The following is a 22,370-nucleotide window of genomic DNA, read 5'->3' as shown; positions in this document are numbered from 1 at the left end:
GCAAGAAAATTGGTTATTAAAGATATTGACTAAGTGTGCAAATGAAGTAATAGAGTATGGGGGAACGTTTAACAGCCATTTGAGGGACGATCATGTAAGGGTCGAACCAAAGCCTTTGCATAGGCAAGATTCCTTCAAGTGCCTTGGGATGGGAATGATCTCCATCCTTTCTTTGTATTTGTCTATATGCTCTTCAGGATCTGTAGTTCCATCATATAGCTTCATGTTGGGAGTTTGGAAGCGCTTAGGAACTTCGGTATTGGCTATCGCGGGAGCAAATCTTGAGATCCTGTGGCTTGTAGGTGATGCTTCTGGTATTTTTTGGATCACTCCGGGTACACTGGAGATCATTTGTCTCAATTGCTGAAGTTCCCTGGCCATGTTTGGGTTTATTCATGCATCAACGTTAGTATAGTTTGTAATAACAGTATTGTTGTTTAAGAAGTTACTAGAATCAATGTTTCTAGGGGTGTTGAAAGGCTCATTGAGATCATTGATCATGGATGCTCGGTTCTCCATAGTTTTCCCTCAGGGTGACGCCACAGTGTTATGAACTGTGTTCTTCTGGTGATTTTCTGATGATCCTGCATTATCGAAGTCTAGGATCCTTGGTTGCACAACTATGGGCATTGTTTCCTAGGATTTCTGAAGTTTCGCCTTCATCCTCTCCACTTCTTTGACTAGTGCTCTATTCTCTTCCTACTGTTGGGTCACCTGTTGCGTCATTTTCCACATCATAGCAAAAAGCTCTGCAGTAGTGACTGAGGCAGTTGGATCCTGGAGCCCCGAGGATCCCAAACTTCCTGGATTAGCGATTGAGGGGGTGCTTTTCTTGGAAGTGTCAGGCGTTTTCCTCTGAGTAGGGGGCCCACTCGGAGGAGGTTGGTAGGTTTTTGGTTGTAACGGAAGGAGCAGAGGACGAAGAGAGGATCGGCTGTGTAGACATAATTTTTTCGAGGATTTTGAACACCACAGCCCCAAGGTGGGCGCCAAATTGTTTTGGTCAAAAATTACACAAGTACTAATCAACCAAATTGAATGAGAGGTTGTGATGTTTAGATTGTGTAATAGAAAATGGTAAAAGAAAGTGACACAATGGTTTACAAGGAAAACCCTTGATCCTTGCTAGGATCTCCGACATAAAACCTTAGGAGGTGATATTGATCATCTGCCTTGATGATTTTATTGATATAAAATGATGATTACAACGAATTCTTAGTAAGAATGAGTAGAGAATTTCGTAGAGTAAGCTTAGACTAAAGAACTGTGTCTTGTGTGCAGAATACAAGTGTCAATTTATAGTCTAAACTAGCCAACAATATGTCCGATATTTATGGGATCCTCTATGACCAGTTTCATGAACGTTTTTTGACCAAGTATTCCGTGTCTTTAGCATAGTTGAGATGATTCTTCGTTGAGAATTGGTCTTCCCTTGACTACTTCTGCACACATGTTAGTTATAGACAAAATATGACCGCTATAAATAATAATAATAATAACGGTAATTAGTCGGGATCCTGAGGTAGCTGAGGATCCTGAATATTTGAGGATCGTGAATATTGTAAGGATCCTGGCCCTAACAAAACCCTTCCGCTGAACGTGCATCTATGCCCATAAAATATTTCAATGGACCCAAATCTTTAATGCTAAAACATGACTGTAAGTGATCTTTTACATCTTTGACCTTTTCGCTATCATTCCCCATCAATAACACGTCATCAACATATATGAGAGCAATTACATGTATATGACCTCTTTTAAATATGAACATGGAATGATCCGCCTTGGATTGCTTGAAACCATTATCAATAAGTGCTTTAGTAAACTTTTGATACTATTTTATGGAAGCCTGCTTTAGGCCATAAATTGATTTCTGTAACTTGTACACGCGATCCTCACCTGTTTTAGCAAAACCGTCAAGAACCTTAATGTACACGCGATCCTCACCTTAATTGTCTTTCGGAAGCAACAACTAAATCACATCAGACTGTAACCAGTTTAGCTACATGCGCAAACGTCTCGTGAAAGTTGATACCTTCAATTTGAGTGTAACCTTTCGCCACTAAACGCGCCTTGTATCGTTCTATCTGTCTGTCAGGGTTATATTTTAGTTTGTACACCTACTTTGAATCTATGGCTTTCTTTCTTTGTGGAAGTTTAATCAAGATCCAAGTCCCATTATCTTCAAGTGCTTGAATCTGGATACTCATAGCTTCACGACAATTGGGATTAGTAACACCCTGAGTATAACTTTTTGGCTCATCACGAGATGTGATGGCAGCTAAGAAAGCATGATGAGATTTTGAAAACTTATTATAAGAAACGTATCGGGAGATAGGGTTTACTATGGAGGAACCTGAGGTGGGAACGATAGTCGAGTGTTAAAGAGAGGGTGGCAATTCGGTAATAAACTCGTCGAAATATTTAGGTTTAGATTTGACTCTATTGCTCTATCTCTTTTCACAAGTTGGTTGTTGTATGTCAAGATCACCATTTGGTGAATTAATTTTCGACGAACATGGGTCTGATGTTTTTTTGTCTGGTATCAAGCTTGTCTTGAGGTGCATCATTGTTTTCCAGCCCATGTTCAACCACTTCAATGTTTTCTGCAACTGTATGATCTTGCCACAATTATGCGTTACCGGTAATTTCCTTTTGTAACTTGTTCAGTGTTTTGACAAAGCTAACATCTTTGATCATTTTATGAGCTTCATAGTTGGTTCCAAATGGAAATATTTCTTCAAAAAAAGTGGCATTTCGACCGGTGTACGTCTTTTCTTCCTTTAAATAAAAGAATTTGTACCCCTATTTTCCCATTGGATAACCAAGAAAAACGCATGGTCTCCCTCTTTCGCCAAACTTATCCTTCTTCCAAGTAGGGTTTCTTGTGGCGTTTTATTTTCAAGGACTTTAGTAGGTAATCTGTTAATGACATAGGCTGTAGTTAGGACACAATCACCCCAAAATTCAATGGGTAAAGAAGCCTGAAAACGTAGGGCACGACCCATTTCTAGTAAATATCGTGTTTCCTTTCAACCACTACGTTTTGTTGTGGTGTGTAGGGGCATGAGGTTTCTAAAAGAATTCCTTGTTCTCTATAGAATACAAGCATATATCGGGACTTAAATTTTGAACTATTGTCAGTTTGTCTCCTTTAACTCTTTTATCAAACTGTGTTTTCACCATGTTGTAAAAGGAAGTCAATGGATAACCTGCCTCAGATTTGTTTTTCATAAGATACACCCAGACCCCTTGACTATAATCATCCATAATTGACAAGAAAAAATGTTCTCCAACACCCTATCTTCAAACCCTAACCCTAGTTTGAGCCTTGTGAACAAAAATAAGGTGTTTTTAAGTGATTTGGAGTGTTCTTGGTGCACCTTGGAGAATAAGGAACTCATTGAAGAAGTGTTGGTTGCATTGGAGCTTGTAGATCCAGACCTTGTTTAGCTTGATCTTTCCTCTGGAGGTATAAAGTTTGGATCCTGATGATGAAATTGTTAAATCTAGTTAGTTTTCGGAGTTATGATCTTTTGCTCACTTTAAGTGCATAAAGTTAAGATCTTCAAAGTTTGTGACCTTGTTATGGGTAAAGTTGGAAACTTTATCTATCTAAACATCATATTGACTTAGATATGAAGGTTGGAGACTTGGTCTTAATGGATAAAGTTGGTATCAGAGCCCTGGTTTGAGCGAATTGGAGGAACACTTGTGTGAATCCAGTCTCAACCTAGGATCTGAGAGTTTTTGCAAAAGGTTTTTGTTTTGGTCAAAAAATAATTTAAATGAAATGGACCAAAGTGTATGAGAGGTTGTGATGTTCAATATAGAGTAAATAAGTAATATGAATCAAAGCAACACGAATCGTTTACAAGGAAAGCCCTTGATCCTTGTTAGGTACTCCGACATAAAACCTTGGGAGGTGATAAAGATCACCTGCCTTGATGTTTTGTTTGATTGAAATGAAAATTACAGAGGGAATGAAATGAATGTCGATACAAGTGATAGTATTCTTCCAAAAAAATTGTGTGTAGTGTGATGATTACAAGGGTTTTATATAGTCAAACCCTAACAACTAGAACTCCGCGAATTCCGTGATCCTACGAGATTACTTATAGTCGTTTGCTTGACTTGGTCCCCCGGGTCTTTTGCATAGTTTTGATGACTACCCGTTGTGTGTATAACTTTGACTAGTTATTTCTGCACATGTGAGAAAGACAAAAGAATATATGTCCGTTATTAATAATAAAAATATTAGTCAGGATCCTGGAGTATATTCGGGATCCTGAGCTTCGAGGATCCTTGTAACGAACTAAATATTAAGGGTAAAAAAATTTCATTTTTAATATAGCTAAAACATTGATACCATTTAATTCAAACATTTCAAATCGTTATTAAGTAAAACATTTATCAGAGTTCATCCCAAAATCATTCATTGCGGAAATCATAAGTGTATGCACTGCGATCAATCTGAGCCCTTCCTTTCCAAATCAATGATACCTGAAACCAAAACTGTAAAACCATAATCACGAAGCTTAGTGAGTTCCCCAGACCATACCCCACACAATCCACATAACCACATAATCCATATCAGCTATAACAGCTACACAAACCATAACAATCGCATAAGCATGCATATACACATATGAAGATGCCATGGAAACCCTCCAAGGTCTTATTCACATATTCACATAAATCAGATCAACTACACAAGCCATGCATATAAACATATAGGGAAGCCATGGAAACCCTCCAAGGTCTTACACCGGGTGCCACCGGAACCCCCACGTGGTCTTAGCCCACTTCCATGGGAACCCCCCGTATGGTATTATCCAGGAAAGCCATGGGAACCCCCACATGGTCTTATCCTGGAATGTCATGGGAACCCCCACATGGTCTTATATCCAACTGCCCCGGGAACCCCCCGAGGTCTTCCATACAAGCAACACAGAAATATCTAGCATATCACATATCACATAATAGCTAGCATACCATATAACACATATAACTAATTGCCATGGGAACCCCCACATGGTCTTAGTCTACTGCCTCGGGAACCCCCCGAGGTCTTCCATGCAATGTCATACTAACATAACACATAATCAGCTAGCATATCACATATCATAAAATGGGCCGCCCTTGGTGCCTTAGACCCATTCGTATGGTGAGGAGACTCACCTGGCACTGCTGAAGTCCCGCGAATAAAACTCTAGTTGCTGGATGACAGATTCCCAAACTGTCAACACCAAACAATACCCAATTAATAATTGGGTTCCAAGCCCATGGTCCAACTCACACTCCAAAGGCCCAAAAGACAAGTAATGGGCCAAAGCCCAACATGTGGCCCAATTTTCCAAACTGGGCCCAAACATCTACATGTACTTACTTTAAGGCCCAACCAATTATTTGTAACACTAGTCAAAATAAGTCAATAACAATCACATGTGATTATGCTAATCATGTAATGTGATGTTGTTAAACTAGTAATGTGCTAAACTTACTATGTAGTTCATGATAAATTCTAATACAAATATGAACTTTCTTTACGATACAACTCAAAGTATACGTCCATACGATTCCAAAAATATAGAGAACGTCTAAATCTGACTTCGCGTGAAGAAGTTATGATAAACCGAACACTATAAATCTCTATAATAAGAGGAATTTAAAATAGACTTATAATTAGCTATTAGAGTCTAAAAGAGAGTTGTAGTACTTGTAAATACCTACGCGTGGATATAAACAACGTCAAAAACGGAGTTCGTATGCAAAAGTTACGACCTTCCGAAGATATAGCCGTCAGAAACCCTAATTTGACTGAACTCACGACGTGAGCATAAAAACTCACGACGTGAGGAGTCAACAGACACTAATCGGAGCTATAAAACACGCGTTAAGGCTACGGGATGACTCATGGAAGTTCACGACGTCAACCTATTATGTTCACGACCTGAATGAGCCCAGAACACCCTATAAATAGTGATCAAAGCTCATTCAATCCTTACACCAATTCTTTTCTCTCTCTCTCTCTCTCTCTCTCTCTCTCTCTCTCTCTCGTTTCCGAAGGCCATTTTCCTTCCCGAGCCTGAAAACGACGAGCCTCTGCCCGTTTAGATTCTATAGATCACGCTACTAGGGTGAGTTTCACGGCCCCACTTTTAAATGTTTTCGGAGGAAAACGCATGCTAAATATTGTATTTAAGTTAATATTATGTCTATATGATCGTATATTTGTATCAACATAGATACTTATATTAACCGTGATATAGTTGTTTTGAATCTGATATTTTAAAAACATACAACTATCGTAAACTTGTTAGCATAATATTATACTAATGTAGACCCTGAGTTATACTTGGGAGTTCTATATATATGTTATGTGCGATATAGTTCCAGAGTTATACTCGGAAGTTCTATATGTTAATTGATAAGTATGTTGTTATTGTTGGTTTTATGTTAAGATAAATCCTGGTATGTTATATTTTGTTATTATTAGTTTTATTTCAAGATAAAACTTGGTATGTTATATATTGTTATTGTTGGTTTTATGTTTTTACCTCAAGTTATAGTTGTTGTACTGCCTAAAGTATTATCAAATTAGGAGTAATGTTTAAAAGCATAGTTTAGTAACTTAGGGTTTTAGACACGAAAATGCTTTTGTTGTTAGAATTATAGGAAGCCGACAAAGTCTACATGAGCTACCTCATTCATCAACTAAGATTGGGAATCTTAGTGGAAATCCTCTGACCTGTAACCGTTAATCTCGTGTGAGCGAGGAAGTTGTGTATGGATCTATGTGGGTTAACGCCCCATCCGTGGTTGTTGGCTATAACCCAATCGGTTTTACGGTGGACTATAGATCTATGCGGGTTGACGACCCCACCCGTGGTTTCTAGCTACAACCCAACGGTCTGCGGGTGACGAATTGTCCTATTGATTGTTATGGACCCGACGTCGATGAAGCGTACGGGGGAAGTATTTACCTTGGTGGAATCCTTTATGGCACCAATGGCGGTTTTATTGTGGCACCAATGGAGGAACCATTGGTGGGATATCTTTTAATCAGAGGTTTGTATGTCTAGCAGCAGTTACGGACTCATGGTAGCACAACTTTAGAAGCATTATACTTTGTCGATATACAAGTATGAATGTTAAGTATAAGTTTCCCAAAGACTTATACTCTAAGTACAAGGAACTTCTAGGTATACTACTTGCTCATTAAGTAGACAATTATACCTAACACACTTACTCGTATAGAATTGAAATAGATTTATACATAGCGGTTTTACTCGTATAGAATTCAAATAGATTTATACGTAGCGGTTTTACTCGTATAAAATTGAAATAGATTTATACGTAGCGGTTTTACTCGTATAGAATTGAAATAAGATTTATACGTAGCAACCTTAGTTTGTATGGGATTACAATCATTTATTCATAATATATGAAACTTATAGGTATATCACTTATTTAATAAGTAAACCATTATACCTAATATATATATTAAATGTTGGAGAGTCAAAATGATGTTTCAAAACTATACTTTTGAACTTGAGAAAAAGTGTTATTTTATATGGAGTCAAAACCTGTGAACTCACCAACTTTATGTTGACGTATTTTTAAATGCATGTGTTTTCAGGAAGTTGATAACTATGATACGAGAAATGACATTACACCGCCCGGTGTTTCCGCCTACGGTCGGGGTGTGACATTATTCTAGCCCAAACAATTGGCATTCTGATGGCCCAATAGCTAATAATCCTCAAGGCCCAATTATGGCCCACTTATGGCCCAATTTTCCAAATTGGGCCCAAGCCTCTCCAATGGGTCTTATCCTAAGGCCCAATTATTTCCCTTAGTCCATAAATGTGTTACCAATAGGCCCACAAAGGCCCACAATAGCTTAGTCCAATAAGTGGCCCAACAAGCATCCAAACCCAATTAGGGTTTTTCACATAAATGACGATTAGGGTTAAGTGTTCCTACTTAACCCATTAAGGACTTAATCCATTAACTCTAATATACAATGAAATCGGGCTTGAGTCATCACTTCACTCCAATGGTCCAAAATGCGGGTCCCGATAAGTCCAAACCAATAATCCCAAAATTAGGGTTTTCCAAACCCTAATTAGGGTTTCCAACCCAATCATAACCCAATAGGCCCAATAGCTAGGTCTTTTGATCAATTAGGGTTCATTAGGCCCATTAGGGTTTTAGTCCATTTGTCCAAGCATCCCAAACGAATCAAACACAACAAGCACACCGCCACCCGACACGGCGGCTGGTGGCGGCAGGAGGCGGTAGCCACCACCCTACGGTGGTGGTTTTGAATTTAATTTTATTATTCTAGCTACGTTACAATATTACAATGAAAATACCAAATGGACACACACACACTCACTAAAATACACACACACAACCACCCATACGGTGGCCAACGGTGGCACATGGTGGCAGCCACCACCTCAGGGTGGTGGTGGTGGCTTTTCCCGAGGATCCCGACTAAACAAAGCACACAAAACACACACTACCACATAAAACGCACCCACACACTTGTCTTGCCCGGAACAGGAGCACCTCCACCCTTTTGGTGGCGTTTGGCGACGGCAGAATCATGGAGAGGCGACAACGGCGATGATTAGCGATGACAGCCACCACCTCACGGTGGTGGCGACGGTTCCTCTTGATCTTCTGCCCAGCAACACATCGATACATGCGAGACATGACGCGAAATGGCGGCCCTCAGCCGACGACATGGTGGCTGGCATCGTTGAAGTTATACCGAGTTCCCGATGACGCTACGATGGCGACACAGTGGGCGACGAAGCAACAACGACTGAAGAATGAGAAGGAATGAAATGAGCATTAGCAACAGCAGCGACAAAAGGCGGAAGGGGACGATGACAGAGGAGGGTAGCAGCGGACTCCACGCACCTCGTCGGCGGTCTTCAACAGTAAGTAAGCAGTGGCGGTCCTCAGCTTCGTTGTCGGCGATGCAGTAGCGGAGACGGTGGCTTCCGGGCTACGGCGGTTGCAGAGGGTTCATATGGTGGCGGCCGGAAGTTGGGAGGTGACGGCTGCTAGAAGAGGGAGGCATAATGGTGGTGTCTACAGTACCCGATTAGGGTTAGGGATATGGAGGGATCGACAGGTTATATACCCAGCTCCTACAAACTTATTGCCATAATGGCAAAAATGGTCCCTCCCTCCAGAAATCATTTTGAAATAGATCCCATATTTACCCTTTGAACCCCTCCTTCAGAAAACCCTTACAAATTAAGTCCGAAATTTACCTTTTTAACCCAACCTCCTGAAATCCTTTACAAATTAAGTCTAATACTTACCAAATAGCCCCTTAGCCTCCAAAATCTTTTCAAAATAAATCCCAAAATTACTTTTTAACCCCCGAATAATCCGATTTATAACATTTGGCTCCCCAAAACCAACACCCCACTAAATAATATGGATTTTGGGTGACTATTCGTTCATCAATATTATCTATTTGTTTATTTAATAAACAGGATGTTACAATCCTAAGCCTTTGAGGATCCTTGGATTTCAGGATCTCAATGTAGTTCAGAGATCCTAGCCTTAACAATTGCCTCCAAGTTATTCCTAAAAATAAGTGAGTTAGTTTCGATAATATTAAAGGAATAACTTAAAGTAAATAAACGGAAAGAGATAATAGTAATTTTTAAATTTTAACCCTTAACATTTAGAATAATTCAAATTCTAATGGATGGATTACTAGTCGTTATCAAGCGGTCAAATCAGTTGTTGGTTCAGTATAAATAGAGGTGGTTTGTCTCTCGATTTTCTTTACTCTCCCTTGCCATCTTTCGATTATCGGCGATTTATTGGAAGGTAATTATCTCTTTTTCTTCTACATTCTTACTTCTTCTGTCATGGTTAGAAAAACGGCCGTTTCTAGCAAAAATATGTTAGCTCTCCCTGAAGACGACTTCATCGACCAAGGGATTCTATCTTATGAGGAGACATGTTTATTCGGTGACGATGATATTGAGTCTTTGAGACTCAATGGTGCCTTCCCTCCTGAAGTCGTTTTTAGGCCCTTTGATCCTCTCATCCAACATGACTGTGTTTCTCCTACCTAGGTGTGCTTCCCCGAATACCCCTTCTCCCTGGGTTTGAAATACCCTTTCCTTGGAATCGTCTCTGAATTCTTCAGGGTGACTGGGGTCTCATATATTCAGGCCATGCCGATTATTTGGAGGATCCTATACTGGGTCGACCAAGTAAAATAATCAAAGGGCCTTGATATAGGTCTTCCTAAATTGGATTGCATGTATGATCTCACAACCTTCGGGAATTCTTGCTTTCTCCTCAAAGTCAAAACCTACAGATCTCCTCTTGTCCTGAAAACCAAACATAATGACGGAGCTTGGAAAGAAAAATACATTTTTGTGAGACGTGACTCTGTGCCTAGTGGGGATCTCCTGCCGGATACCTGGGTTAAGGATAGGATTATTTTATATTAATACAAGGATCCTGGAATTCAAAATTTTCTTATTTTGTTTGCTTTTTTGCAGCTTTCAAATTCGAAGGGCTTGTCCCTGTTACTAAGGAATCTGAAGAGAAGATCGAGAAGTTCTTGGCCCTGTCAGAAGCTGAGAGATCATTTCGATTTGATCAAGCCACTCTGCAAGAAAGCTCTTCTGCCACTGACCTCATGTCGACAAGTAAGGATCTCTGATTCCTTTTTGTTGTCATAACAGATTTTAATAGTCTTTTGTTATATATATAGGATCCAAAGTCACTCGCTCCAATGCTCGCTTCACACTTGGTGATCTTGACACTACCATATCGAAGGATCAGCTGGTGGTGAAAAAGGATAAGAGCTCATATTCTCTTCCTCCCAAAAGATCGACCATTGACTGGACAGTGAAGACTCTGGGATCCCGGAAAAGGAAAACTGTTGAGTCTGAAGGTTTATCTTTGGAGATCCTTGGGGCTGAGGAAGCGCTCCAGAAATTGGTCTCTTTCTCCCAAGCTATAAGTGTTGGTTTTATTCTTCGTCTTATCTTTTATTCTGCCTTTTGTTGACCCATTATGTCTCTGTTTTCAAGTCTCTGGTCATGTTTCCGCTGATCTAAGGATCCGAGCGGAGAGGGCTGAGCAAGCCCTTTAGGTACAGGAGAGGATGTGGAAAACGGCCAATGAGGATATGTCGAGGAGAATGGAGCTACTCAGCAAGGAGAAGACTGGAAAGGAGGAGGAACACTTGCTCAAGATAGAGGAAGTGATATCTGATTCTAAGGTCAGTGTTGCGGTGGCTGTTTGCGAGGCCAAGATCCGTCTTGCGGAGGATTTGGAGAATGCATGTTCCTAGGATGTGGACGGTTGGCACGAGGCATTGGCTAAATTGAATGGCAAGCCTGCTACCGCCAATCAGGATCTTGTATTGCGGCGGACCGAAGGAGGGGAGAAGAAGGATGCGGCTGATGATGACCAGGCTAAGGTCTAGGCCTGCAATAAGTTAGGTTAGGTAGTTTTTATTTTCATCAGTAATGTAAAACAATTAATATTTTGGTTGGGTTGGTGTACAACCCCTTTTTAATGCAATGGTTGTGTTTCCTTTTCATATTTCTCTCTTAATTCTTCTGTATGGCTGTTATGATACTAGGATCCCTAAATAGTCAGGATCTTGAAAATTTTGGTTCCTACAAACAATCTTGAGACAAAATTCTTTAGTGAATCATTTTTGGTACACTTGAATTCTAATAATAACCAAACGGTTTTTTCTTAGGATCCTTCAATTTTTGCTTGAAGTTTTTCGAGAATAAGGATAGATGGAACCTGGTGATCTTAGGAAGTATTTGAAGTTATGAACTCCTTGTCTTCGTATGAGCTTGATGCTTGAAGGGATCTTTATTTATTTTGTCAAATTTCAGGAAGGATCCTTAAATTTAGCTTGAGGAAAGTCTTCGCTATGAATCTTGTTTTCTTAATGACTCACTGGGAAAAATTCCAAACCGTATGATAATATGAAAATGTTATAAACTTTATGTATTTTCTAGGGAAAATCCCAACATGTGAATGTTATAACCTATAGGAGTTTACTGGGGATGATCCCAACTTAAGATAACATGCATATGTTATAGAGCTTAAGAATATTATGGGGAAGATCCCAACTTAGGATAACATGTAAATGTTATAAACCTTAGGAATTTTATGGGGAATATCTCAACTTAGGATAACATGTAAATGTTATAAAACATAGGAATTTTCTGGGGAAGATCCCAACTTAGGATAACATGTAAATGTTATAAACCTTAGGCTCAAATTTTAGGATCTTAACCCATGCTCATAAATAAGAGGGTTCCCAAGTCACTGAAGCGTGAAATGATCCCCTTATTCACATCCCATAGTTAGACATCGTGCGTCCAAGCGAGGTGTATAAACCTTAACTCGTATGAAAGAGGTAATTAAATCTTTAAACCTTAGAGGGGATTAAGTACCCTTATTCGTAGGAGAGATGATCATTCTCTGTTCTTAGGAGATTCGTATTGTGAATTACCGGATGACTTTTAGTTAAGGGGTTCTCAGTGGTCCCTTGGACATTATGATCCTAGAAAGTTCGTCTGTTCAAGATTCTTGGAAGTCAGGATCCTTATGTGTTAGGATCCTTGGAAATTAGGATCCTTAAGCATCCGGATCCTTGAATGTTAGGATCCTTAAATGCCAGGATCCTTAAATGTCAGGATCCTCACAGATCAATATCCTTGAGTAGCAAGATCTTGATTCTCTGCATACAGGAAATGTTAGCTAGGGTGGGCGTTATCCTGGCTAACGCCCGTCCGATGCTTAAGTCAGTAACGATATTTGAAGGAAATGAATAATGAAAAGCGAAGGATAAAGGGTAAATAGCATGCGTACCTTGAGTATATCAAGAAATGACTAACCTTACATACATAAAATAAGCTTTGAGATGTATCGTGTTCCAGGATCTTGGGAAGACATATCCATCTAACTTGGCCAACCAATATGCTCCTTTACCTGCTTCAGCGTCTATAAGGTATGACCCTTCCCATTTAGGAGCCAGTTTACCTGCACTAGGATCCATGGTATTTTGAAAAGTTTTTCTTAGTAACAATTCTCCTACTCAGAATCTCCTGATCCTTATGTTTTTATTGTATGCTCTGGTGATCCTTTGTTGATGAGCAGCAATACGGATCTTGGCGAGATCCCTAAGTTTATATATGGTGTCGAGATCCTGGGCTAAGATCCTGTTGTTGTTCTCTTGGTTTTGGAGTAGATATCTTGCTGTGGGGATCACTACTTCGGTGGAGATCATTGCTTCCATTCCAAACACTAATGAGTAAGGAGTTTGTCTAGTAGCTATCTTGGAAGTGGTTCTATCTGCCCATAATACGAAAGGGAGTTCTTCTGCCCATATTCATTTCTTCTCGTTCAACCTTTTCTTTAAGTTGTTTACTGTAATTTTGTTACTGGACTCTGCGTGGCCATTGGTTTGAGGGTGGACATGAGTAGACATCACCATCTTGATTCCCCAACTTATTCAAAAATCCCTCGTTCTTTGGCTTATGAATTGGGATCCGTTTTCGCATATAATTTCAGTTGGGATCCCGAATTTGGTCAAGATGTTACGTTTGATGAAGGAGACTACTTCTTTGTCTCTTATTTGTACGTAGGCTTCAGCTTCTATCCACTTTGAGAAATAGTCAGTCATCACTACCATGAAGACTTTTCCTCCAGGGGCTACTGGCAGTTTTCCTACCATATCCATTTCCCATTTCATGAATAGCTAAAGGGGAAATGATAGGATGTAGAGGTTTCGCAGGTTGGTGCAGGATGTTGCTATTTCTTTAACAAGTGTCACATTTTTGTGCATGGAGGAATGAGTCTTTCTTCATTTTTGGCCAATAGTATCTTGTTCTTAATGCATTGGAACATAAGGATCTGCCCCCAGTGTGGTTGTCGCAATCCCCTTCGTGGATGTCCTTCAGGACCTCTTCAACTTCGTGATCTTCTAAACACCTGAGGTATAGTCCTGCCACAGAATTTTTATACAACTTACCTTGGATTAGAACGAACCTTGAGATCCTTGTTTTGAATGCTCTTTCGCTTTTCTCTTCCTTAGGGATCGTGCCATTATGTAGATACTCCATGATGGGTTGGATCCAGGATCCTGAAGTCGGGGAAGGATCCTGGATGTTGGGTTCCTGACGTCGGACTGTTGAGTCGGGATCTTTGATCGCAGCAACTTCAGTAGATCCTCCATGGTCATGAGAGTCTTTAAGTTTCTTGGTAGGATCCTCGATTGCTGGGACTAATATGTGGATTACCGGGATCCTGATTTCCAGAGGGATCCTCAAGGAAGATCCTAGATTGGCTAGAGCATTTGCCTTAACATTGTCTTCTCTATAAACCTGGTTTAGGCTGAATGTTTCGAATTCTGAGGCCAAGTTTTTGAGGATTTGGAGATATAGAGCTACCTTTTCTCCTTTCACTGTATAGGATCCATTAAAATGGTTAGTTAGTAGTAAAGAATCGATGAATACCTGAAGATCCTTGATTCAAAGATCCTTGGCTAAATGTAGTCCCATGATTAGTGCCTCATATTCTGCTTCGTTGTTGGTTGCATTAAATTCACAACTAATTTCCTGGGGTAGGATGTCCCCCTGTGGCGATTTTAGTATGATCACTAAGAAAGAACCTTTTTGGTTTGATGCTCCATGTGTGAACAATGTCCATTTTCCCATGTTTTCCTCTTCTAGAAGTTGTTTGGCTTCTATTTCAACTTCAACTCTTGGATCATCACTAAAGTCAGCCATAAAATCTGCCAATGCTAGGGACTTTATGGCAAATCTTGGTTCATACTTTATGTCATACGTGTTTAGCTTCACAGACCATTTCGCCATTCTTCCTGGCATTTTTGGTTTTCTCATAACATTCTTAATTAGATATTTAGTTCTTACAATTATAGGGCATGTTTCAAAATAATGTCTTAATTTAGTAGAAGTTGTTACTAATGCAAGTATGAGTTTTTAGAGGTGAGAGTACCTAGTCTCAGGATCCAGGAGACTCTTACTTACATAGTATATAGGATGTTGGTTCCCATCAAGATCCTTGGCTAGTACAGCGCTCACCGCATTTGAGGATACTGAGAGGTAAAGAAGGAGTGGCTCCCCATCTAGTGGTTTTACCAATAAGGGTGGTGAGCTTAAGTATTTTTAAGCTATTGGAAAGCATCTTCATGTTCTTGGATCCACTCGAATCTCTTGTTCTTTTTCAAGATGTCGTAGAAAGGCTTGCATCTTTCTGAGGATCTTGAGATGAACCTGTTTAATGCTGCCACTCTTCCTGTTAATCTATCGATATCCTTCATCAAGGATGGTGATTACGGGATTGCTTCGATTCCTCTTTTAGTCACCATGTATCCTAGGAACTTACCCGATCTCATCCCAAAGTGGCATTTGGAGGGATTCAACATCATGTTGTATTGGTCTAGGATGTCGAAGGCTTCTTCAAGATCCTTGAGGTGATCTTCAGCTTTTTTGAACTTGACTACCATGTCATCAATGTAGACTTCCATTGTGTCCCCCAACTTTTCGTTGAACATCTTGTTCACCAATCTCTGGTATGTTGCTCCTGCATTTTTTAGACCAAATGGCATAGCAGTGTAACAATAAATACTTGTTGGGGTTATGAACATTGTGTCCTCTTGGTCAGAGGGTTCCATTTGGATCTGCCGGAATCCTGCTGATGCGTCCATGAATGTCAGTAATTCATGGCCCGTTGTTGCGTCTATCATGGAGTCAATGTGTGGTAAAGGGGAAGGATCCTTGTGAAAATCATTGTTAAGATCTGTATAGTCCACACACACTCTCTCCATTTACCTTTCTTCATTTGTACCATGAATACATTAGCTAGCCATCTTGGGAACTTCACCTCCTTGATGTCTGTTTTGAGAAGTCTTTCTACTTCTTCTTGTATAACTTGGTTTCTTTCGGGTGCAAATTTTCTTCTCTTTTGGTGTATTGGCCTGAAAGATGGACCAATGTTAAGTTTATGAGTTATTATGCTTTTGTCAATACCTGTCACGTCCTCATGTTTCCATGTAAACATTTTGCTTCTGGATTTGAGGAACTTTACAAGATCCTGTTCGATTTGTTCAGGCATTGAGGATCCTATGAGAACTTTGGCTTCAGGATCCTCAAGGTTCAGGGGCACTTCTTTTATGTCATGCTCTCTTGCTTCTAACACGTCTCGTGTCCCCTATGTTAGTTTTTATGCTTGTCGTGGTATTATTGGCGATTTCATTGAGATCTTGTATCATTCTTTGGATTCTTGTTGGTCTCCTGTGATCTTCACTGTCCCCCATGAGGTGGGCATCTTCACGCGTTGATGGTACGTTGAAGGTACGACCTTCATTTCATGGATCCATGGCCTACCTAATATGACATTATAAGAAGATAATGTATCAATTACACAAAAACGTTGAACAAAATTTACTCCCTCTATGTAGGTTGGTAACTTTATCTCGTCGATGGTGTGTTTAGTTTCTCCGCTGAAGCCGATCAGTACTGAGGATCTTGTGACTATATCAGATTCTGGGATGCTCATTCTTTTTAGTGCATCTAGGAGTATGATGTTAACTGAGGATCCTCCATCGACGAGGATCCTTCTAACGAAGTGGTTGGCAATATAAAGAGTAATCACTAGTCCGTCGTGGTGAGGATCTTGGACGTCTAGCATGTCCGTTTCGTCGAAGATGATCTCCTTTTGGTTGGTGATCGTTGTGTTTTTTCGTGGTCCTTTTTCTTTCTCCGTTTTGGAAACCTTGGCATGCCTTTTTGCTGCAGAGTATGAGGTACCACAAATGTCAGACCCTACAGAGCTCATGTTGATAACCTTAGCGTCAGTCGGGGGGATCATGGTCTTTCGAGGATCTTTTGAGGATCCTGGTCTTTTTCTTTGGACTTTTCTCTTCTTCTCCCAAGGATCTCTTTAAGATATCCTTTGCCCAGAAGGTAGCTGATTTACTTTCTGAGAGTTATGCAATCCTCTGTGACATGACCAAAGTCCTCATGATATGCACACCATTTGGACTTATCCTTCCAAGTAGTGGATTTTCTCCTTTATTTGGCCATCTGGCTTTGTCTCCAAGATCCTGCATGGCAAAGATTACACCTGAAATATCCACAGAAAAACAATAATCAGTAATTTTAGGTAAATCTTCATCCTCCCCCTCATCTTCAAGGGCATTAACCCTGTGATGGTCGGGTTTGGAGTAAGACTTTGACTTATAGTATCTTTGGGCCGAGGATTCGGCCTTCCTATTGGGGTGATCATAGGAACTTTGTGGGTTGCTCCTTTTCTGGATCTCCTTGTCTTCTTCGAGTCTGATGAATCGCAATGCCCTGCTCCTGACTTTGTCCAATCTCCTACAAGGGGTCATTACGAGATCCTCGTAGAAGGGAGAATCCTTCTTTAAGCCCATTTTGAAGGCTTCGACTGCAATTGTCATGTCGATATTGGGGATGCTTAAGGCTTCTATGCCAAACCTGTTCACAAAAGTCCTAAGAGATTCCCGAGGATCCTGAACCGCTCGATTGAGATCACTAGTGATCTTTTTGAATGTCCTGCTGCAAGAGAACTGGTTATTAAATAAATTATTCAAATGAGCAAATGACGTGATTGAATACGGAGGAACAATAAGGAGCCATTTTAGGGAGGATCATGTGAGGGTAGAACCAAAGACCTTGCATAGGCAGGCTTCTTTCAAATGTGTGGGGATGGGAATAATTTCCATCCTCACCCTATATTGTGCTACGCGCTCATCAGGATCCGTGGTTCCATCGTATGGCTTCATGTTGGGGGTCTGGAAGCATTTTGGAACTTCAGTGTCAGCTATCGCTAGGATGAATCTAGAGATCCTGTGACTTGTGGGGGATGCTTTTGGCATCGGCTGAACTATTTCGGGTACGTTTGAGATCACTTGTCTTAGCTGTTGTAGTTCCTTAGCCACGACCGGGCTCAAACCTGTGTCAAGATCCATTGAGTTAGTTGTAAAATTATTATTAGTGTTAGAGTTACTAGGATCCCTGTTATTAGGAGTAAGAAAGGCTTCGTTTGGATCCTGAATCTCGCAACGGATCGCTGAGCATCTTGGGTTGTCGAAGTTCAGGATCTTGGGATGTAAGACCGAGAGCGTTGCCTCCTGAGGCTTGTGGATTTTCGTCCTCATTCTCTCAACTTCCTTGAGAAGTGTCCTGTTATCCTCCTGCTGTTGAGCGACCAGTCGCTCCAGTCTCTTCATTAGAGCAAATATTTCGTTGTTGGAAATCATCACAGAAGGATCTTGGAGTCCCGGAGTGACCGGATAGGTATTTTTCTTTAGAGTTTCAGATACTTTCTTGTGAGCTCCAACTGCTGGCGGTGGAAGGTTTTTATAGGAAATGGGATGAATCGAGGAGGAGGAGAGAGTCGATTGAGTAGACATGATTTTCTTAGGGATTTTGAACACCACGACCCCATGGTGGCTGCCAAATTGTTTAGCTCAAAAAATAATTTAACTGAAATGGACCAAAGTGTATGAGACGTTGTGATGTTCAATATAGAGCAAAGAAGTAATATGAATCAAAGAAACACAAATCGTTTACAAGGAAAGCCCTTGATCCTTGTTAGGATCTCCGGCATAAAACCTTGGGAGGTGATAACGATCACCTGCCCTGATGTTTTTATTGATTGAAATGAAAATTACAGAGGGAATGAAATGAATGTTAGTACAAGTGATAATATTCCACCAAACAAAAGCGTGTGTAGTATGATGATTACAAGTGTTTTATATAGTCAAACCATAACAACTAGAACTCCGAGAATTCGGGATCCTCCAAGATTACTTATAGCCATTTGCTTGACTTGGTCCTTCGGGTCTTTTGCATAGTTTTGATGACTATCCGTTGTGTGTATGACTTTGACTAGTTATTTCTGCACATGTGAGAAAGACAAAAGAATATATGTCCATTATTAATAATAAAAATATTAGTCAGGATCCTGGAGAATATTCGGGATCCTGAGCTTCGAGGATCCTAAGCATTTGAGGATCCTTGGATTTTAGGATCTCAATGTAGTTTGTAGATCCTAGTCTTAACAGTTTTTGATAAATAATTTGTAATAAAAGGGTTGGATTAAGTACATGGGCTCGGTCTCTTGTCATGTTCTTGTTTGATTGTTGGCTTGGGATCGGGAACGTGGACCTTGATCTAACTTTGGTTTTATAGGAAGATGTGGTGTGTACAGTCAGCCAGAGCCTGAACAGGAGAGTGGTTCCCAAAATACCCATACTTGTTATATATGTTGAGTTCTTGATTTGGTTGATATGATATTTATGATAGAACAACATGCTAGTGATAGGCTAGGGATATTCAGGAATTGCAAGATAGAATTGCATGGTGTATAATGCTTGATAGCCTAGGAGTGCCTCTTGTATGAAATTGACATCATTACTGTAGTTGCTTAGTGTATGCATCATAGTCAAGCATAACTAAGATTTTATAGCCTGAGAATGTTTGGTTTTGTCTTATTTCTAATTCCTTGTATGGTTGTGGGCTTAGGGTAGAATCAAGTATTCAACTGTCTATATGATCCAGTGTTATGTATGATTACCATACACGAGTGTTGCAGGGTTGTTGGAAGTTTCATGGGTGACTATATGCGTGAGTAGTAGGCCAGATGCGGGGTGTTTACCCACTCACCAGAGAGTGAGGAAAGGATGTATGCGTATCCTAGTTGTGGTATTTGTGTTGAGCGGTTGTGATGATCCTTGATACAAATATGGGTAGGTGTGGAAAGTAGTATGGGTCCGTACTACTGAAAGAACAGGACCCATACACGTAGCAAGGAAGTCACAAACCCCGAGGAATCGATTCTAGTCTCGTGATTGTAGCAATGTGTAACGTGGCATTCTGATATATTTTGGTTTATTTTCAGTATGGTGTTTACGAGAGGATTTGGTTCCAGGTTTAGAGCGAGTGGCCAGGATAGGCCAGGGTTGACTGATGAACATATTCGGGAGATCATCGCCACTGAGGTGGCTGCTGCTGTTTGGAGGTCTATGCCGAAGATGTTTGGGTCTATCAAGACTTCCATGATTGAGATTTTTGATGATCGGTACACTGCTCTTCCGGATGTTGTTGTTGCTGCAGCCACCGTGGCAATTTCTGCGGCAGGGATTCGAGGGGAGATATCTTTCTAGTATCGGGACTTCGACAATACGAAGCCCCCTGAGTTTGATGGGGTCAGGGACCCGATTGTAGCAATAAGATGGTTGTCTGATGTGGAGGGTTGTTTCTTCACATGTTCTTGCCCTGCTGAATAGAAGGTCAAATGCGCCCTAAAACTTCTCACGTTGGGGGCGAAGGATTGGTGGAGAACAGTGACTAGTGCTTACACTTCTGAGCAGAGAGTTGCGATTACCTAGGAGCAGTTCTCGGAGATGTTCTGTGCGAGGAATGTTCCCTTGGTGGAGAGGGAGAGGTTAGCTCAGGAGTATTTGGATTTGAGGCAGACTACTGAGACGGTGACAGAGATCACCAAGATGTTTATGGAGAGGGATCTTTTCTGCCCTGAGTTTGCTGCCTCTGAGCAGGATCAGATGAATCGGTACTTGAGTATGCCCAAGACGGATATTCAGAAGTTTGTGTCTACTTAGCAATACAGTACCCTCGTTGAGCTTCAGGATATCTCGAGGAGGAGAGAGATTGAGATAGAGACCCATGTACGGGAGCAATGTCAGACTCCGGTTTAGTCCCAACCTGCAGCAAAGCGGTTCAAGCCCGCCGGCCGGAGTTCGGGATCGGCTGAAGGGAGGTGCAGATCTTTTGTATACCACAGGTGTGACGAGGAGGGCCATTTTGGTAGAGATTGTAGGCGAAGTGTGCGAGTTTGTTTCCATTCCTGTCAGGAAGGCCACATCAGAGCTCGTTTTCCTTTTGTCATTTTTGGTGAGGTGTTGGATCCCTCACCCCTAACTTGGCAGTTACCCGCCGGTCGTCATGGGACGGTTGGAGTCCCGGAGACCGATATCTGTAATGCCCAGTTCCCAGTACGTATTTTAATTTAAGGTTTTTGCATTTTTACTCTGGGGCTCGACGAGTTGGAGGCTCAACTCCTCGAGTCGATGTGAGTTTTGGGACGCGGGTGGAAGTATCTACTCGTTGAGTCGGAATCCCCGACTCGACGAGTAGGCATGTCTGGATGAAACCCTAAATTCTAGGGTTTGTACCCTATTTAAACACTTTAACTGGCCTCCACTCCAGCCTCCATCACTCTCAGACCCCATTCTCGAAACCCTAATCAGTTGTGAGTGTTCTTGAGCTATTTTGGTGCCATTTTTGTGATTTGAAGCTTGGAGAAGGAAGGAAAGGCTTGGAGGTTCAAGAATAAGGCAGTAGATCCAGAGTCTTGGTTGCATTTCCAGCTTGTTTGAGGTAAAAAGCTTCAACCTTGACTTCCCAATTGTTAGATCTTCTTTAGGGCTTGAATCTTCTCCTTTTTAGGGCATTTCTAAGTCACAAACGGGTGTAGAGTGTATAGTAGAGTAATGACTTCAGATCTTGAACCTTGGAGGGTTCTCATGGCATAAAGGTGCGAACTTTATGGCCATGAGAGCCCCATGCATCTTGTAGACTTCTTTTTTTGGACCTTTTGAGCTTGAAGACCCATGCATGGACGTAAAGTTCGTGACTTTACATGCTATATCGACCCTAGGAGGTCAGATCTACACCTTGGATGCAATAAGCTCAACTGAGATCGACTTGGTAGGCTTGGACCTTGGGGGACTCGGCGAGTCGCTCTTAGGACTCGGCCAGTCGGGTTATGGTTCCCCAACCTTTTCTATTTCTGATCGATCTGGTTGAGTATAGAAGAGGACTCAAAAAGATGGACTTGAATATGGACTTGAAGATCGAGGAACTCGACGAGTTCAAGGATGAACTCGGCGAGTTCATGGCAATGTCCCAATGAATATGAAGAAGAACTCGACGAGTCAAGGACTAGCATTCCAACTTGCATGAAGAAGGACTCAACAAGTTCAAAGATGAACTCGGCGAGTCATAGGCAAAAGGTCCCGATTCTGTATGAAGGAGAACTCGACAAGTTCTTGAAAGACTCGACGAGTAGTATCGAAGTCCCAGTGTTTTGTGGATTATGTAACTCGACGATTTGGTGGACCAACTCGGCGAGTTGAGTCAACCAGATGTTGAATTTGACCAAAAGCTGACATTGACCAAGGTGTTGACCTTGACTTGGACTTTGACCTGAGTTGACCCTTGAAGGGTTAAGAGTATGAGATACTAATTAAGGAAGAATGTCACGTGTAG

At 41.0% G+C, this 22,370-nt stretch overlaps 2 protein-coding genes across 2 annotated transcripts; both read right to left on the bottom strand.

Moving 5' to 3' along the window:
* Positions 1-13,543: 13,543 nt before the first annotated feature.
* Positions 13,544-16,167, bottom strand: LOC145113593 (uncharacterized). Its single transcript, XM_079049667.1, has 5 exons — positions 15,885-16,167; positions 15,439-15,636; positions 14,702-14,911; positions 14,063-14,494; positions 13,544-13,758 (listed from the first exon to the last, which is right to left on the bottom strand). Exons 1-5 carry the CDS (start codon positions 16,165-16,167, stop codon positions 13,544-13,546), a joined length of 1,338 nt encoding a protein of 445 aa, XP_078905793.1.
* A 153-nt stretch (positions 16,168-16,320) lies between these two features.
* On the bottom strand, positions 16,321-16,890 carry LOC145113592 (uncharacterized). Its single transcript, XM_079049666.1, has one exon. The coding sequence runs from the start codon at positions 16,888-16,890 to the stop codon at positions 16,321-16,323; it is 570 nt and encodes a 189-aa protein (XP_078905792.1).
* Positions 16,891-22,370: the final 5,480 nt, after the last annotated feature.

This window comes from Lactuca virosa, chromosome 5 (genome assembly GCF_052849685.1).
Source record: "Lactuca virosa cultivar CGN04683 chromosome 5, Lactuca_virosa_CGN04683_v6, whole genome shotgun sequence".
Lineage (NCBI taxonomy): Eukaryota > Viridiplantae > Streptophyta > Magnoliopsida > Asterales > Asteraceae > Lactuca > Lactuca virosa.
Note: the sequence above shows the minus strand (reverse complement) of the source record. Positions and strands in the feature narration are given on the sequence as shown.

What these genes read in the sequence shown, in the direction of transcription:
- LOC145113593 (XM_079049667.1), bottom strand. Translation starts at nt 16,167, where the DNA reads ATGCCTGAACAAATCGAACAGGATCTTGTAAAGTTCCTCAAATCCAGA. An exon ending in CATGGTACAAATGAAGAAAG is followed by an intron (nt 15,637 to 15,884) that starts GTAAATGGAGAG and finishes TAAAAAATGCAG; the next exon opens with GAGCAACATACCAGAGATTG. An exon ending in TGGAGCATCAAACCAAAAAG is followed by an intron (nt 14,495 to 14,701) that starts GTTCTTTCTTAG and finishes GATCCTATACAG; the next exon opens with TGAAAGGAGAAAAGGTAGCT.
- LOC145113592 (XM_079049666.1), bottom strand. Translation starts at nt 16,890, where the DNA reads ATGAGCTCTGTAGGGTCTGACATTTGTGGTACCTCATACTCTGCAGCA.